General features: G+C 40.1%; 1 protein-coding gene across 1 annotated transcript; it reads left to right on the top strand.

Moving 5' to 3' along the window:
- The first annotated feature begins 13,030 nt into the window (after nt 1-13,030).
- On the top strand, nt 13,031-19,518 carry CLT2 (CRT (chloroquine-resistance transporter)-like transporter 2). Its single transcript, XM_086606748.1, has 10 exons — nt 13,031-13,554; nt 13,813-13,958; nt 14,255-14,292; nt 14,730-14,845; nt 15,414-15,513; nt 15,598-15,633; nt 15,805-15,855; nt 18,054-18,177; nt 18,541-18,666; nt 18,741-19,518. The coding sequence occupies exons 1-10, from the start codon at nt 13,178-13,180 to the stop codon at nt 18,896-18,898; spliced, it is 1,272 nt and encodes a 423-aa protein (XP_086462874.1). The 5' UTR covers nt 13,031-13,177; the 3' UTR covers nt 18,899-19,518.
- The last annotated feature ends 282 nt before the right edge of the window (nt 19,519-19,800 follow it).

Raw genomic sequence — 19,800 nt, 5'->3', positions numbered from 1 at the left:
TGGCGGTCTGAATAGCCTTTTGAAGGGGTTCCAAACATGAACACCTTAGTTGGTCTTGGAGCTTTATCATCGTTTGCTGTCAGTTCTATAGCTAAGCTAATACCAAAACTGGTAATTAATTATCTCTATTTTAATTGGTTGGTTAATTTATATTAGGCTACTGCAGATTTGACTTAAACATGATGTCATTATCCGGAAAAAAAGGACTTGGACATGGTGTCTATATTGTGGATAACTTTCTTATAAGCTAGGCTGTCTGGACCACATGCTTTTACAATAGCATGAGCCCAAGCCTACCTCCTAACTTCACTTAGTGTTTCTGATATAACTTGTATGGGGGTGTGCTGTGTGACACAGTGACCCACTAGCTGCTACAGTCTACAAGTTTTAGGATAAATCCAGTTTGGGCTTTTATAAGGATTGAGGTACCTTGTTTCTATTCATTAAAGTGGCGGGTTGGTGTCTTTAAAGGATATGAGACAGAAGCTGAAAAGAACGTTTTTGTGCTAGTCAGTTATCGGTGCAATCTTTGAGAAGGTTGGAAAACAGTTAAGCTGAATATAGTGAAGTGTGTTTTAAAATATACTTCAAGGAGTAAGTTGGTGGCCAAAACAATATGGATAACTATGAAAGCAATAGATAGAAAGTGAACAAGTATACCGAGACACACACTGGAGCGTTGTGGAAATACAATCAGATTGTACTCATGATTGAGAAACAACAAACAGATTTAGGTAACGACTAATAGAATAACATCCACATAGATTCAAAAGTCCTTTTTTTTGTTCACTATAAGCTCTAAATGTTTATGACACAATACAACTCAATATGACTTGGCGTTTGCTTGCGTGAATTTCAAAATGGAAAGATACTTGTTTCTGTCAAAATTGTATTTGTATAAGACCTAAATGTTTATTTAAGGTATATCTGGCCATGTCCCAGTTAGTTGCAGTAGATCATGGCATACTGCTAGTGTAACTTCTTCATATTAGCACCAGTTCTGCTAGAACTGTAACTGTTGGGACTGGGACCATGAAACTTGAGCTAGAGCTTGAACCACAGTACTTATATTGAAATTCCTCCAGAAGTATCACAGTTTTTACCACATTTCAAATCCTTTTCAGTGAAACAAGAAAATAAAGTTACTGACCCACCTTTGGGAGTTGTTCATTAGTATAAATTAAATTAAAAAATGGTAGTATAAGTTTTACTCTGGATTTTACATGTGCTATGTGTTTTGGGAATGAAGCTGTTTCTCATTTGTGTGCAGGGTTGGAAGACATTCTTTGAGGAACCAGTTATGTTAATAGCGTTTGTCTTGTTAGGAAGGAATCTCGAACAAAGGGCGAAGTTGAAAGCTAGCAGTGATATGACAGGACTTTTGAGTATCCTACCATCAAAAGCCCGTCTTATTATTGTGAATGGTGGACCAGAAGGCTCTGAGTCAATTGTTGAAGTTCAAGCGACAGCCTCTCTGTTGGAGACAGAATTGTTGTTGTACAGGATAAGTAAATGGTCTTTCTTTAGTTCCTCCTGCACACATTCACAAAAAGAAAAGAGATTTACTTTCTTCTGCTGACAAAAGTGCTGTGGCTTGCTGGTTCCTAGTTATTAATCTTTTCTTGGCAATCTCGGGTTCTTATTAATAGACTTCATGCTTTAATTTGTTTAGGACCGGGTGCCTGCAGATGGAATTGTAAAAGCTGGTAGAAGCACAGTGGATGAATCAAGTTTTACTGGGGAGCCACTTCCAGTAACAAAGCTACTTGGGGTATTCTTTTTTGACAACTTAATTACATGATTATGACTGATTTTTTTAGCAACTCCACATTCAAAAATAATTTTTAAAAAATTATTCAATAAATTCAGGAACTAGATTAATGTACTGGGAAGCTTAATATATGCACTTCCAAGAGATTGGCCTTATAGTTTATTTGTAGCATCTTTCTTGGTTTATCTCGTGTGGTGATTTTATGCATTACTGAGTTGTTGTATATTCTTTCTGTTTAAGGCTGAAGTTTCAGCGGGAAGCATCAATTTAAATGGCACCCTTACTGTTGAAGTAAGAAGGCCAGGTGGCGAGACTGTCATGGGTGATATTATCCATTATGATGGTGGATGAAGCACAGAGTAGGGGAAGCTCCAGTACAACGATTGGCTGACAAGGTCCTTTCCTTGATACTCATCTATGATCTACTGTGACATATCCTTCTAAACCTTTGTATATGTATTCCTATTAGGTATGAGCAATAGGAATACACTGAAAATATATCTGAGTGGGAGAGAAAGCTCTTTCTCCACATTAGAGGTCTCTCTTTCTCTCCCCTATTAATATAAATTTAGTGTATTAAAAGGAAATCTACAATATTCACTGTGGATAATATGTTTAATTGTGACAATTAGAGTGTGGTTGTTTTTTGCAAATGAGATGTGTTTATTTATTTATTAATTTAATTTAATTTTAATTTTCTGTTTCTATGGCGTAAATCCTACTTTCCTATATAAAGATGTGTGAGAGAAGGCCAATTCTAATCAAGGCCATATACTCTTTTCTCAGCCTTTCTTCATTAGCAATAATATAGTTTTACTAGATCAACGTTGTAGAGAACCATAATAATCACATGTCTAGGAATGTACATGTAGTTTCACTCATAGTTGCAGGGCTTTCCAATTCTTTCAGTTTGTTATATTAATTTTCGAGTGGGGATGGGCAAGGTTAAAAAGCAAGAATTTTCGGATTGACATCTCAATTAAAACAAAATCTTATTAACTATTTCGTCGTCATAAAGTTCAATTCCCTTTTCTTTTGTTGTGTTGCATACTTGCACAGTTTTGGCAGGCCTTAGTATGAATTAGTTGATGTTTTCATTATTGTGATCTGCACAAAGTATCTAAGATTTAGAGATCTATATTTTAGTTTGTTACTCAAAATATTTCTTTAATTTGCATGAAAATTAAGATGAAAGCATGTGAAGCCAATCATATTGTTCAAGATATCCTAATAATAGAATTTGATTTTCCTGACAGCTATAAGGCAAGATACACAAACAGAGTCGGGCTTAACAAACAAAAGTCATATGATGGAAGAACATTGTAAAATTTATGTTGTCAATGTGGAAATCATTTTAATTCACAAGTGTTAGCAAGTGAAAACTACCTGGCTGCTAATTGTCGAGAGATAACTATGAACTCCAAGTAAGAGCCACGAACTTTGTTCTCCAAAGGTCCTTAAGATGGAAACCACAAATCATCTTAGGACCACAATTGTTGACAAAGCTGCTTTTGAGTTGATCCTTGTTGAGATGTTTAGTATAGTCTCTCACATGGGACATTTAAAGCCTTGCATAACAGTATTTAGTTCCTTGGGCCACTCCATTCATTGCCAATTGGTTTAGGAATTGAATGCTCCAAAGTCGAGTCCTGTTAGTTACCCATTCTGCCATGGAAATATGAAATATGATTGGTATTGTTAATAGGTTGCTGGGCATTTCCATTATGGGAGTAATGGCACTCTCAGCTGCTATACTTTTATGTTTTGGAACCTTTTGGCACTCAACTTTTACCAGTGGCTATTCATCAAGGGAGTCCCCTCTCGTTAGCTTTGCAACTCTCCTGCAGTGTGTTGGTAAGAATCATGAATTTGCACTTGATATCTCAAATATCTCTACATTCTTCAATTAATATTAGAGTGATATGCTGTGTTATGGAGCATGGCTTAAGGTTATTCCAATTTCATTATTGGCACTTGTGATCCCAAGTCCTTTGTAATCTGGAATGGCTCCAGATTGGACCATTGAACTTGTGCGACTATATTGGGAATCTGGACTTATTTCTATGTGTAATTACTTGGCCTACCATGAAAAAACAGTGTCTGGAGAATCTTGCATTGGCAGTGGTCAATATTTTCATTTGCTATAGTGATTCAAACTGTGATTTGTCTTTCAAAGAAGTAGTCTTTTTGGAGGGTGATACTTTCCTGAAATATCAGTAACATTTCTTCTTCCTTTTTCTTGGTATCAGTGAAATTTATATTTCATTAAAGCCTAAAGATATTGTACAAATAAAAAGAGTAGTTCATGAAGCAAGGAGCTAATGAGTAAGCTACTGTTTGGATTATAAACCACCTAAACACACTAATGAACCTGTAAGGGGTGTTGATTGTGGAAAAGAAGTGGCTGAACCTTTAATGGCTGCCTATGTATCCAGAGTGTTGGAAAGGAGGGGGTATTTATAGAGTGGAAAATGTCGGTTCCTTCTGCCCAACTTGAATCCTGTTCCCTTTGTTGATGAGATTTTGCTTTAATTGCTAAAGTGTATCCATTGCTTAATTAAACGAAGTTATCATGCATGTATGATCGTTTGGGGACTTTATGTGGTTCCTTACTCGCCATGCATGATCACATCCATTTTTATAGTTTTCTCTCACAGTTGTAGTTTCTCTAGTATCGATCTTGTATTTCCCTTTTGTTGTTTCTGAGTGGATATCTCATCCTACAAAGTTTGACTTTATGATTATATACACATCACATTTTACCGATAAAAAAAAGAAAAAATGAGTTATCATACATGTAGGAATGTGCATAAATAAAGTTGTGTCTAGGAGATTAGTAGGTTACAAAAATTTGTGTTGGGTGGTTTAGGTAGCTCCTGGTTGGTAACCTATTAGGTGCTTGGGTTCTAAGGGTACCTCCTCAGAGAGTTTCTAGTTGTGGAACATCTTTCCTTGCGGATTATGTGGGGCCTCTGGTTGGGAAAGGAACAGGGAGACACTTCTGGCGACAAAGCATTATCAGTAGAGGAGGTCATTATCTCCATAAGAGGGTTGATATTTATTTGGTCGAAGGTTTGGGAGATTTGGAGGGGATACACCTTTTTGAGCAATTTGTGTTTCCGTTAGGAGTCTCTGCTTTGCATGCTGTAATTTAGTTTAGTTTTTCTTGTAATTTGTTTGTGCTTGTTTCTTCCCCTGTTTCTTGCTTTGTAATAGGATATCTCATCCTTGTAATTTGTAAATTAATATAATTATCTACTTTACCGATCAAACAAAAAGAGATTGCAAAAATAAGCTTGGTGGGACTAGTGACCAGGACTGGGGCTGCCTTAACGAGATCCATTGGTGAGGGTGTACCAATATGGTGGTTCATACAACTACTAACCATCCAAACACTAACAAATATGACTATTACTCTTGCATCGTTAGAATACCCCCATTACACGCAATTTCATGGAATCTTAAATCCCTAAGAGACACTATGTTCCTTCACCAATTGTATATGGTTTCCTTGATCTCCATGAAAGCCTTGACCTCCATGACAATCTCAAAAAGCTTGAGGTATGGGATCACTTCCTGCTGACTTTCTGATTGGCTTTGCATGATAGATTGTAAGAGAAAAATTAAATGTCTTCTAGTATTCTCCTTAATTTTAGATTTTCAATTTTTGATTGGAAGTCTGGAGTTTCAAAGTTAGCTAATAAGTTGGTGTTGCCAACCAGAGATCAAATGTTGTTTTGATAACTTGTAGTTGGATTTTTGTAATATGGGAGCAGTGCCATGTCATGATTGGTTATTATGTTCATTCTTTTCAACCGGGATCCTTGTATTACCAATGTTTTCACTGTTCTATAATATGGATAGAAACATTAAAAAACTGTACTGTCTTCAACAGGTTGATCCTTTTTGACATTTGATATTATTTAGCGTAATATTACATGTTGATGGACATTCCCAAGTTTTGCATTGAACTGTATGGCATCACTAACATTTTCCCTATATTCTCTTATTAATGTGGTTGCTCACTCTTGCTTTTCCATGTGCAGGTTGTTGCTTTTTCTGTCCATGTGCACTTGGTCTAGCCACACCTACAGCTGTGTTGGTAGCTTTTCTGATCTCAACTCCCCTTTCTTTATTGTAGCATACTTATCTCAAATATGAACTGGTCTTTTAGCATAGCATACCCATTAATTAAATATACTTTTCTTCAAGGTTGGGACTTCACTTTCAAGGAGAGGACTGCTTCTCATTAATTGGAAATATCTTGGAGAAGTTTGCATCAGTGAATACCACCGTGTGTTTGACAAAACTGGGACATTAACAATTGGCAGACCTGTTGTGACTAAAAGTTGTGCCCGTCCAAATATGAGGAAGATACAAGTATACAGTTAAGTGAAAATTGCAATACTCAGCTTGCTAATGTAACTGTGGAGTGGTGACTGGTCTATAAGTAGTATTTCTTTCTATTCTGTTTGTTTCCTTAATAAGTTATTTTCCCTTTCTTGTCTTGACTTATGGAAAAGGTGGACCACACTAGACTTTTCCTTTTTCTTTCCATCCTTAAATTGTGTAAACAAACTAAGCCTTGGTTTCCTTGTTGAAAAAAGAAATAGAAAGTACTTTTGTAAAGTGTTTGTAGTTTACCGTCCTTTTTTGTTTTCTCCGGTAAATTGATTGTAGATAGGCTTTTTTTAATATTTAAATGCTTAGCCACAATTGACTGAGTTTCAATGTGTCTGCTTATTGAGAGATGTCCTGCTTTTGTCATTTCTTCCCATATCATTTTCAGTATTGTTTTAAACATTTGGTATACTTATATGACTATTTGGTCTTCCTTTAGAAATGTCACAATAAGCAGTAACAGTTAGATTAGAAATTCTGTGCAAGCCAGGCCCACTCATATATAAGTCAATGCAACTACTGAAGGCATAAGCCTAATAACCAGTAACTTTATACTAATTACAATCTTGTTAAGAAAATTATAACCCATAATCCATTGTGGTTTGTTACATAATGACAACAATAATATAAAAATGTCAATGCTAAACTTGGACTGCAATAGGGGTGCCAACCCGCACACGTAAGGATCCTACAAGTTTGTATCTTGTTTTCAAGAAGTACAGGGGATTTGGAACCATTGCCGCCTTTACTAGCCATCCCTTGTGTTTGGGCTGATTTCCATAAACTGTGACATTCTTTATAAAAGAAGAGAAGCAGTGGTAGGACTTTAATTTCAACACATGAATACTTCTTTTGAATTTCTGAATCTGTTTATAATACTAGGATGCTGAAATCCTCTGTACTGATCTTGTTAGTCACTGTAGCTGTGATTGTAGCCCAAGTTCTTATAAAAGGAAAGCAAATAAGCTTCACCCTTCTGTTATAGTTCTTATCTACAGAATAAGTATAATTAACTTGTATAACATGCAATTGAGGGAACTAATCTTAGAATTGTAGTGTTGAACAAGTATTGAGGTCAGTTCAGAATAATAATGAGTGGGATTGTCTTGTGCAGACAAATTCAGACTGCAAATGGTCCCAAGTTGAAGTTTTAAGACTAGCACTGCAGTAGAATCTAATACAATTCATCCAGTTGGAAAAGGAAGGACTTTCTTCAATGGAAGGTCGGTAAGAACTTTGATTTGATGTTGCTTTGAAAGTACGGCCCGAACTTCCGCGGTATAAATACAACAAAGCAAGTACGCTGCCCTCCGAGAAGGAATAATTCTTTTTCTACCGTGGAGTGTCTTACTGCGGAAGTAGATCGGCCTCTCAATTGTTCTCCTCTTTTAAAGAGAACTGAGCCGATGGCTAAATCGAGACGGCCGATAAAGCCCCGTCTCTCCATATATTGGTTTGGCTAAGACTCGAGGCGTGGTGAGATACTCTTTGAGAGTAGCGAATGCATGATGACATTGATCGCTTCCATGAAAAACGGCTCGCCTTTTTGGAGGAGCCGCAGAACGGCCTACACTTATCCGAGGCCCTGGATATGAACCGATTGAGCCGCGACCATTCATTCCCGGCGTATTTCAGACCGCTTTTGTGCGTGGATCGGCATATCTAAGAACGCCGGATCCGGTCGATTTTTGCTCGATCCGCCTACGCGACACCGATACCCTAAAAACTTGCCGAGGACGCTAAAGAGGCATTTTTTTTCTGTTCAACTTCATGCCCGTCTGGCGTAGTCCGAGAACGCTTTGTTCTAGGTGGGTGAGGTGATCACCAAATTTTTGTTTTGACCACCATGTCGCCAATGTAGACCTCCATGGTGTCGCCTAACATGTCTTGGAACATATCCGCGACCAGGCGTTGGTATGTCGCCTCCAAATTAGCTCGAACCGAATCCGGAGGACGTTGTAACAATAGATCCCTTTGCGTAATGAACGAAGTCTTCCTCTTGATCTTCCTCGGCCAGGATTTGGTTGTACCCATCGCACGCGATCCATAAAGGAGAGGAGTTCATGACCCGCGTTCGTTTGGTCGACCCGGTTAATTCAATGCGAGGCGAGGAAAGCTATCTTTAGGGCGGCCCTGATTGACATTTGTGAAATCGACGATAAGCGGTAACCGCGCCATTCTTTTGGGGATCGGCGACAATATTGGCAATCCACTCGGGGTAGTCTACCTTTCGATGAAACCGACTTTGCTTTGAGTTTTCGACCTCGCCATTGATGGCTTTTTGAAAGCGGGGATAGTCGACGAGGTCGTTATTCGGACCGGTCTAGCATTGGGGTTCACGTTTAATTTGTGGTGGCAAGCGAGGTTAGGATCGATTCCGCACATCGATATACCGACCAAGCAAAACATCTTTATTCATTGATAAGAAATTTACAAGTTGGGATCCGAAAGTGGGGTCGAGGTTAGCCCCTACATATACAAACTTGGTCGCCTTTGCCAAGATTCACTTTTCTTTTTCGACATTGGGGTTTTACAACCGGGTGGCGAAGCACTATTTGGCGACTCACTTTCGTCGAGAAGGGCTAACTGGTGGAAGCGATCGATCGGTCGGTGATGGTGGAAGCGACTGTTAACAACGCTGCCGGGGTAGCCACGAACCGGGGAGTAGGACCTGGCTGCAAACACATTGATGGTGCGGTGCTATTAGCAAGTAATGGCGGGCGTCCGACATTATGGGTCGACCGATCTCTCAAACTTTAATTGACGGCCACCGCCGTTGGGTCAAAGCTAGAGGTCTTCGCCGGTGCATTGAGGACTTCGGGGAGCGAAAAGCGGTATCGGCATTGAGAGAGAACTTCGCTTAAGAGCCCCCTGCCGCTACGCTTTGGCGGTTGGTTGACTTCGCGACTAAGTCACGTGCCATTGTGTTGTAGGCGGAGGGATCCTGTATGGTGGGAAGCAATTCACGAAATGGTCGATCCGCTTGATTGGACCTGGTTGCAAATGGTACGCTTCAAGTTGATTGGCTTTAAGCTCCATCATGCCTCGAGTCCCGGGAAACGGAGAACTTGATGTAAAGTGGGACGTGCGGCTGCCGTCGATGAATCCAGCGACGCCCGAGGGATGGCATTGTATGGGCGACTTTGTCGCCGAGAACGCGGAACCGAGTATTACGGTAATCTTATCCTCGAGATCCCACCGATATCTTGGTAAGATAATGTCACCAATGGGGTCGGCTCTGAGCCATTGAACCCGTAAAGGGGGCGATTAAAGATTCGACGAAACGGACCGGGGAGGTTCATCTCTTGCATGGTGTGGTAAAATAAAATGTCACAGAACTGCCGGGTCGATCAGACGCCGCTTCCGATCGGGTCGATTTTGACATGAACGACCAAAGCGCTATTATGAGGGAAGGCGCGGACTTTTGCTTAAGTCGGCCTCTGTGGAAAGTGATATCGCCTGCCTGCGACTGACTGAACCACGCGTGGGCTGCCTATGAAGTAAAATGATAGACTTCACGAAGAGCCAACCCGACGCTTTTTCTCGGAAGATGTCACGGAATCATCCGAAAGGTAATCACATGAATAGTGCGAGCATTGTCAATGATCGGACGAGTGTTGCCTTCTCGTGGCGAAACGATCACGGAGCGCCCTCTGTGAGGACGAGCCCGTACCTTTGGCGGTGACGGTGAGGTGGAGACCGACCACGCATAACGACGAGCCATCAACTTGTGGACGCAGTCGCCATCGAATGCTAGTGTAATGCTTTATATAACCGACTTCCACCAGTCTTGGAGATAATGCTTGAGCCCCCAAAGATGCATCGGTTTCATGGCACTTTGCTTTATGAAATGCACAAAAGGCTTCTTGCCAGTCGACCTAGGGGCTGCCTCGATGATTACCGGAAAAATGAGGCGCGCTTAATCCTATCCAAGATGTGGACCGGGGAACGGTCGACAAAATGAATTCTCGGTTTATCCGATCGCACGAAATTTCAAACTAAAACGACTGGCGCGCTTCTTGCCCCGGGGGGAACGATCTGAGACTTCAGCGACCTCGTGGTTCTCTTGTAAACCATGGAGTTTTAAAGTTTCCTGCAGCTTGATGTACTTGTCCACGCGAGCGTAGAGCTCGGACAGTGTCTCTGGGCGTTCCTTCATCAACGACCTAGCGAGGTCGGTGTTTCGCACTCGGCAAGCATTGGAAAAGGCCAGTGTGGCGAAAGATTCTTTCAAGCCACTTTCCATGCACGCCATTCGCCTTGAACCGGCCCTAGGAATTCACGAATAGTCTCGTCCTCCTTGAACGCGATAATTGAAACAGAGAATCAAGATCTGGCCTTCTTCCTACCGTTGTGGACGTCTCGGGTCGCGAACAAATCGATAAAAGTCGCTCAAGGTGTTTATAGAATCGGACTCGATTGAAAAGAACCAATCGAGAGCCATCTTTGAGGCTAGAATGGAAATAATCTGATGGAGATAATCAAACTCGGGTGAGTCAGAAGAGCCAAACTCGAATATAGCGAGCCACATGTCTTGACCAGGGCATGTGCTGCCATCGTACATGGGAAAGCGTGGCTGGATAAAGTCGTGTGGAGAAGATTTACTGAGGACCTCTGCGGTGAACGGAGATGCACGATACGTCTTAAGCATCTTGTGCACAATTTGTGTTGAATCCTTTCTTCGCGGCGGTCCGCCAATCCTTTGGGATAACTTCATTAATCTGGCGATTAACGCCATTGATCTTTATTTCTTTCGGCCCGTTCTGTCGATTTGTTGTTGTTCGATAACTATCCACTGAAAGCACGTAAAGTAGCATTTTCCCGCCCGAGCAAGGAAATGCTCTCATTCTGCTATTCCTAACCGGTGGGCAAGGTTCTCAACTTGATCTTCTATGCTAACCATGCTTCGTGGGTGGAGAGTTAGAGATGGATGAACCCGATCTAAAGTGGCTCTCCAATGTCGAAATCCTGACGGTGCCAATGTAAAGGGCGTTTTAGTTTTCTCGATTCGATGAGGGAGGACGAGATGGGTTTGGACTTTGAATGGGACCGAGGTCGGTGATTAAGCGCGCCCACGATCTTCTCTTTTTCTTTTTCTTGGGAGAGAAGAATCCAGGTCCGGCGCGTAGTTCCAAAGAGGTGGTATTTATAGGATTCTCGAGTGAGATCCTTCGGACATCGTGTACCACTTTTTGTACAAATGTAGAGTAGAGATCGTGGAATGAGTCGGAGTGGTTTTGGTGTAAAGTCATGCTCTCGATTGGGAGTTGGCGCGGTAGTCCCTATTTCCGGTGGGAAATACAAATAAGATTTTAGCAATGATTACATCCGGTGGGGCTGCTACGCCTCGGCAAAGTGTTCGATCGAGATATCTTTGTTCGTTACCACCCACTTGTAAAATTAAGTCGCCGAGATCGGTCTTGGAGGTCGATCGCGTTGAGTCGCCAGGTTGCTTCGTCGCAATGTTCCTTAGTGGGGATATTGCTCCCATACACCACCTACTTGTAAGGAGTCGCCGCAGATCGGTCTTGGAGGTCGATGTGTTGAGGTCGCCAGTGCTTCGCTCTGCAATGTTCCTTAGTGGGGATATTGCTCCCCACATGACCTACCAACTTAATAAACCCCTACCGAACGAAAGAAAGCAAAGCGAAAATGAAAAGCAAACAAAGACGTTACACTCACACCGCAAAGCCCCGCCTTGCGTTTTGCGGAAGAAGAAGCCCGGAAATGCCTTTTTGGTTACCTCAATTTTGATTTTGCCTGGCCGCTGTTCGGTTCGAAGTTATGATTACGCCTATGATATAGCCCACACACGTGTCCATGGAACCGCTCTTTTCCCTCGACTTCGAATACCGCGGCGGCGACGATTCCTTTTCCAACCGCTATGATTACGTCGCGTGCGGCCAACAAAAAATTTTCTTTCCGCCGGTTTCCAACTTCAGTGCATCCCAAACGTAATCGATCTCCATAGCTCGCTCATGCTTCACCTGAGTGTTCTCTCGGACGCTTTTGCATGAACCCGAAACCATTCTAATCGGTAGGGCTATGTAGGGGAGCAATATCCCCACTAAGGAACATTGCGCACGGCGAAGCCTGGCGACCTCAACGCATCGACCTCCAAGACCGATCTGCGAGCGACTCCTTACAAGTAGGTGGTGTAGGGGAGCAATATCCCCACTAAGGAACATTGCAGACGAAGCACAAGCGACCTCAACGCATCGACCTCCAAGACCGACCACGGCGACTCCTTACAAGTAGGTGGTACGAACAAAGATATCTCAGTACGAACACTTTGCCAGAGACAGAACGCGCCCCACCAGATGTAATCATTGCCAAAATCTTATTTGTATTTCCCACCACCGGGAAATAGGGACTACCGCGCCAACTCCCAATCAGAGCATGACTTACACCAAAACCACTCCGACTCATTCACGATCTCTACTCTACATTTGTACAAAAGGGTACGTATTCCGAAGGATCTCCACTCCTGAATCCTATAAATACCACCCACTTGGAACTTCGTGCCGGACTGATTCTTCTCTCCCCCTAGGAAAAAGAGAAAAGAGAGAAGATTAATGTCCACAATGACCTCGGTCCCATTCAAAGTCCAAACCCATCTCGTCCTCCTCTACTGTAATCAGGAGAAAACTAAAACGCTCCTTTACACTACTGTTGGAGTTAATTTCCAGGTTTGGTGTTCTACTTGCACAGTTGCACCTCATTAGAGTTGGGCCACTATTTTCATCAAATTCTAAACTCATCAGATCATAGATATAGCCCATGAAAAACTACTAGCCCAAATCTAACAGACATAAAAAGCCCTTGAATACTTGAAAGTTCAAACGACTTACAGGTTTGACACGTTATTTTCGTTAGATCTTTTGTACATTCTCACGTTTGACATTTTTCACCAGATCTTTGGTACCAGTTTTGAAACTATAAGACAGCTTCTGAACTCTGGATTAACACAGACTCAAAAAAAGCACCACAAACAACGTTACTGTCATGGCAATTTCTACTTCACTATCTCTCCTTCTCCCTCCTTCTCGTAAACACTTGCATATAAATAACAACTCACACTTTCCACTCATCTCAATCAAACCACCTCAGAACTTCAGCTCAAAACTCTCTCTAACCACACCATTTAATAAACCATTTACTGTTTATAGTAGAAGGAATACATTTCATAGTAAAAGAGTTGAATGTTTATCATCATCAGAAGAATCAGGAGGAGGAGCTAGTAGTGAGAGTATTAAGGGACCAGTCATTGTTGGTTCTGCAATTACCGTTGTTTTCGCTGTCATGAATCGAGTTTTATATAAACTTGCTCTTGTTCCTATGAAGGAGTACCCTTTCTTTCTTGCTCAATTCACCACATTCGGGTAATCTGTTTACGTAATTTTTTTTTTATTGTAGTGTAAAAATTGTTTGTGCACCAATGTATATTTGTGCTCATGAGATTTGTTTGAGTTTTGGGACTTGGGTATTTTTCTTTGGTTGTGAAAATTAAGTTTGAGTGTATTTGGTTTCATAGACAGCTAGATTGTACAAAGTGTATTTGTATCAAGGTGGGAATTGGAATGTTGGTTAAGATAAATGTTGCACTGCCCTTTCACTAATGTTTTACTTCTTATATGCAGGTATGTTGGTATATACTTTTCCATCTTGTTCGCAAGATATTGTGCTGGACTCGTGACGAAGGAAATGCTATCCCTTCCCAAATCTTCTTTTGTGTTAATTGGTATTCTAGAAGCCCTTGGACTTGCTGCTGGGATGTCTGCTGGAGGTATATCTGAAACTTAGATCGTAGTTAGTATTACACTTAGGCGAGGCAGTTACAATTAGGTAGAGGTTATTATTCAAATTCAATGCTCCGGGATGAACTAAAATGTATATTCCATTTTGTTCCCTGGCTTTATTGATACAAGTGAAACTTTGCTTTTATATAAGTCAGATATCGAGCACCATAAGCAAAGACTGTGTTGTTCTCCTTTGTTGAGCTTTTAAAGGGTGGAAAGGTACAATTAGTTGGTGCATTATTAATTTTTTGTGTACTAATGAGTTTTGCATACCCCTTTTCAGCTATGCTTCCAGGACCAGCTATACCAATATTAAGTCAGGTGATGTTGATTTGTAAAGTTCAATTCACTTTCTTCCAATTTGCAAAGAAGACTTAGATAGTAACATACTCATTATGACCGTCAAAGAGTACCTGAGCTCCATCTTCATTTTATGTTTTTAGCTCTTAAAAACTGGCATAATTGTTCATACTCTTACCTGATTACGAAAATGAACAAGTATTACCCAATTATACGGCCGTAGTTAGACTCAAAAAAGTTAGTTATGTCTCGATTTATCCTATAAAAACTAATGCATGAAACCTGGTATATCTTTCCTGTACCAAAAACTTTTTGAATAAACTTGGGATCTGATTGCTCATTCATTGTTTACTCCATATAAGTGTGAAGTTCTATCTTTATTGTCTAATGGGCCTTGTTAGACCAACTTGTCGTATATTGGTTTGGCATCCTCGTCATTTTCTTTTCTTACCTCGCAGACATTTTTGGTATGGCAACTGCTGCTCTCTACAGTGATTTTGGGAAGAAAGTATACGTTTAATCAAATTGTCGGTTGCTTACTTGTGGCAGTTGGTGTAGTTGTTGCAGTAACAAGGTATGCATTTGGATCTCTTTATATAGGCATTCATGATTTTGACTGAAAAGGCTCTGAAGTCTGAACGCATTTGCTTTTCCTTTTTTTTTTTTTTTTGGTGTGATCAAAGAAGTTAATTCACGAGTGAACTTGAACCTTGAACTCCGGTAATCACTAGAGCTATAGGAACTACCAAAACAATCTTGGTAATATTGTGAATTTCTGTAGATAAGATAATGCAGACATAATCAGTTGATTCAAGTCATAACCTCTTCCCTCCCCCTCTTTTATCTACTTCTTCTTGTATATTCTTTATTTTGTTACCTCATTCTATTGGCTTATCAGTCTCTCTCATATTGGGATTGCAGACATGTGTGATGTGTCGACCATTGTAATAAGTAGTTTATGAAGTTGTTATCAGGAAAGAAGGTTATTTGTACAATTTTATGAAAGGACGCGTTGCAAACAAGTACGTGTCTTGGCGATTATTAGAGAGCTTTCAAATGTAGAAATCGTTTATCATGCATGTCTACTTTCCCATGCAGTTTAGTAGGTATATTGATGACTTCCTTGTTTATTGTGAGTGTAGTGGATCAGACGAGGGTCAACTGCTATCTAACATCGACATCATATGGCCTGGACTAATGATAGCTTCATCTGCATTTCAAGCAGGTGCATCCATTATTAAGGTTGCCATTACTAACACACTCTCTCGGCATCTATACAATAATTGTTTTAGAAAAACTGTGATCCATTTCTTTTTTCTCCATCAGGAATTTGTCTTCATTGATGCAGCTAAGCGCCTCAAGGTATTTATTCTTTTTTCACTTCCCTCTTTCTTTTGTTAATTATGCCTATTGGCACCATGTTAATCTTAAAAGTGAACTGGTCTTTCCGGACTGGTTTTGTTAGTAGTGAAGTGTTTCTTTTGATGTTGTACTGTTAGACTTCCTTGTTAATCCTGTATTAATATATTGCAGGGGAAACCTCTTGACATATTTGTTGTTAATTCTTTCGGATCTGGCTTCCAGGTGATCCTTGAAACTCTTTCTGCTTATTGCATATTTTTTTTGCCCTGTTCTACGTCTGGAAATCGATTTGTAGGCAGTATTCTGATATTGATTGTTGCCCTAATTGTTTTTTCCTCTCATAAGCTGACAAGCCGAGGCCTCTAATTGCTTTCATGATGTTCAAATTACTGAGTCACCCAGGAGTTTGGACTAGTTTAGTAACAACCCCTTAGTGTTGATGCTATGCTCTTTTCTCATAAGCTGACTAGCTGAGTCGTTTAATACCAAAATATGTTTTGGAAGCCTGAAAGGAAAAGGGAAAGCTGTCATGAAGATATTATGTAAAAGATTATAGATTGGAATCTAGTACAGTGCCATATTGTAGGAATATGCTAGAAGTTAGTAAAATGAGTATATCAACAAATAAAGAATGATTGCATCTGTTTTTTGTTAAAACTTGCACCAGTTTTTTAACCTACTTGGATAACGACGCTACCTCAACTGCAGATTTAATGATGATAATAATGCCTTGTGACTTGATAACACACATATATAGTTATGTAGAACATTAGTGTGTTGCTGATGTTGAGGGCGTGCTCCCATTAGTCGAGTCCAAGCCCATGGTCGTGTAGGAGTCCATTAGTTAGTTGTGGACACATGTCTGTTTTCTTTTGGTTTATTGGTTTAGTGGTCGTAGGGTAGACCGTGAACCTAATCGCCAGACAAGTGATTTTGAAAGGTATGACAATTTTAATTATTTTGATGAAGATCATGGTATTCAGAATATTGATAATGGGGTTGTTAATGTTAATCGTTTCCTCCGCATGTTGGAGAGGAGTCAGGCTGGTGATATTAAAATCGATGTGCCTACTTTTGATGGTAAACTCGATCCTGATAAGTTTATTGATTGGCTTAATCAAATTGAAAAGACCTTTGATTATAAAAACTTAGATGATGGTAAGAAGGTTAAATTAGTTGCTACTAAATTGAAGGGTTATGCTTTGGTGTGGTGGGATGAGTTAAATCTGAGGAGGGTTAATCAAGGTTACAGGTGTGTCTGCACTTGGTCTACTATGCATGGAGAGTTACATGCTCATTTTGTTCTTAAACAGTACCAGCAAGATTTGTTCATTCGTCTACAAAATTTGAAACAACAATTGTCTTCAATTCAAGAATATATTGAGCACTTTCAGTTATTGTGTACTCGTGCTGGGTTGGTTGAAACTGATGAACAGAGAGTGGGTTGTTATCTGAATGGCATGCGCAAGGCAATTTGTGAAGCACTTATCATGTTTGAGATTGATGACATGGCTACCATATTTAAGTGTGCATTGCATGCTGAAAAAGTTCTTTCACCTAGTGCGACATCAGCACCTCCTTATACTGGTTCGACAAGTGCACTACTGCTACTCCTGTGTCGGCTGCTGGTACATATAGTGCTGCTAGAAAGTGCTTTGAATGTGGCGTCATGGGTGACATTGCTGCCGCCTAAGAAGAAGCAGCGCCCTGTTTTCTTAGTTGAAGGTGAAGATGAGGCTGAAAATGTTGCTGCCAAGCCACCTGATCTTTTCCTAGATTTCCAGCATGAAGCTTTGTTAGTGTTTCCAACTTCAGGTGCTCCACTGCTTTAGCTTGTCGACAAACTTCTTCAACATGGGGAGATGTAGAACATTAGTATGTTGCTGATATTGAGGGCGTGCACCCCTTAGTCGAGTCCAAGCCCATGGTCGTGTAGGAGTCCATTAGTTAGTTGGGGATACATGTCTATTTTCTACTGGTTTATTGGTTTCTGGGTTTAGTATAAATAAAAGGGTTTGTAATTAGGGTTCCTCAGTGTTGAAGTTTATGAATTGTGAGATTCAATAAAAGAGTCGTCTTTTAGGTTTTCTTTGTTTTGTTTAATTCAAGAGTAGATTTAATAAACTGAAACTTCCGCCAGTTTAAATCTACATCATATATAGATTAGTAGGTTCACCCTTATGTTTCACCACAATTTGTTGAACATCTTAACACTTAGTCAAGTGGATTCACTGAGGTGGGGATCTGAGTTCTGTGAAAAAGTCGTCCTACCTCGATCTGAGTTTTATGAAAAGCTCATCTTACTTCCCTAGTTAACTGCAAAAGAGTTGGTGAAATATTTATGATCATATGAAGTTTCCTTTGGGTACCTGAAATGTCAAATGTGCAATAATTTGATGATTTTGATTTCTATCATGTAGGCGCTATTTGTACTCCTCTTTATGCCTTTCTTATCGAATATGAAAGGTATACCATTTGCTGAGCTCCCTTCATACCTGAGAAGTGGTGCCGCGTGCTTTCTAAATATTGGAGGCAACGTGACAGGTAACCAAAATTGTGTTGTTAGGTAGGGTCATGTAGAGTTGTTAATAACCACAATATAGGATTTGTACGACCCTGTTTTCCTTTTATTGATAGATTGAAAATTTTCATTTATGATGGAGCAAAGTGCATATTATAAAAAGAGAGTGGGAGTAAGGGCACATCCCACTTCTTGCTCCCTTGGTAAGGCACTAAGGAAGCATTACAAATCTACAATCTGTTGAATTACAATTTTAAAAGTATGTCTCTGGGGTTTTAATTCTTAGATATAAGAATTTGAATTACTTCAGATGCTTATGTTTTTATAGTTTTTCTTTTTAATCTTGTTTTCACATAAGATATCTGCTTGGATGTGTAATTTCTTAGGTTGTGAAGGAGCTCCTTTACTACCACTACTTTTCATATTCTCCAATATGGCTTTCAACATCGCTTTGCTTAATTTGGTCAAAATTTCCTCTGCGGTGATTGCTTCTCTTGCGGCAACATTAGCAGGTACTTTGTCTCCCAACACACATGTCCATCTTTTCTTGGTTTCCCTTTAAATCTTAATATAAATTCTTTTACAGTGCCGATTGCTATATATGTCCTCGCTCTTCCATTGCCATATCTCCCTGAAGGGTCAAGCTTGAGTCCCTTTTTCCTCTTTGGAAGTGTGATTCTAGTGTTGGGTCTGATTCTGTACAACTTACCTCAGTTTTCCCGGCAGGATCCAGATAACATCTGACTTCAGAGTTGGAATGGAAGGTTACTCTCTTAGTGTTATGTTGGTTGTGTTGGCATTTTTGGAGGCTTGGAGCTAGTGTTTGTATTTGATGATCTTACAGAGAGTTGATAAACTTATATTATGATTGAGACTTTCTTGAACGTGGGAAAGATTGGCAGAGCTTAAAAAATTGAAGAGATTTTTTTTTCTAGTTTGCTTCACAGTGTAGGTGGACAGCATGTGGCAGCTGTTTGTTCTCTGTAGCCAGTGTTTTTAGTAGATTTGGAGAGCAGAAGATGTTGCAAGGGAAGTGTCATTGTGTCAAGAACATGTCGTTTTACCAGGACTTGATGAGTGATTAGGAAGGAGAAAGGCTTCACATCTGAAAAACAAAAGAGTTTTTGCTCTACTATTTCCACAAAGCCAGTGACTGGAGGTTGGAATTCCGATTTAGAAACTGTTATGTGATGATAAACTTAAGGTGGTCATAGCAGAGTGGCAGTCCTACTTTTCATCACATTAAGTTATTCTTCTTCTTGTTTTTTTTTGCTTGAAAGTTATTCATGTTGTTGGACACGGTGTGACTGACGTGCTTTCATTCATATTTCGATTAAGGAAATAAACTGTTGATTGTTATTAGAGTTGTTTGGGACTTTGGGCAGAGTTATTCTAATATTCAAAGGGATATAAACACATGTCGCAAACCATATTTGGTGGGTCTATATCGGACAAAAGAATATTTATTCCAGTTCTACGTTTTGGTGAGGATTATTATTATTATTATTTTTTTGGTTGGTAAGCGAGGTTTTTAGAGAGGTCCCCTACCCCTTTTATTGAAATAAAATGTTGTAATCAGCTTGTTACATTCTCACTCTCTCACATATTGCTTACCCCTCGCATCATCATATATAATTTTTTTTACA

Source organism: Coptis chinensis, chromosome 4 (genome assembly GCF_015680905.1).
Source record: "Coptis chinensis isolate HL-2020 chromosome 4, ASM1568090v1, whole genome shotgun sequence".
NCBI lineage: Eukaryota > Viridiplantae > Streptophyta > Magnoliopsida > Ranunculales > Ranunculaceae > Coptis > Coptis chinensis.
The sequence above is the reverse complement of the archived record's forward strand: the minus strand, read 5'-3'. Positions and strand labels throughout refer to the sequence as shown.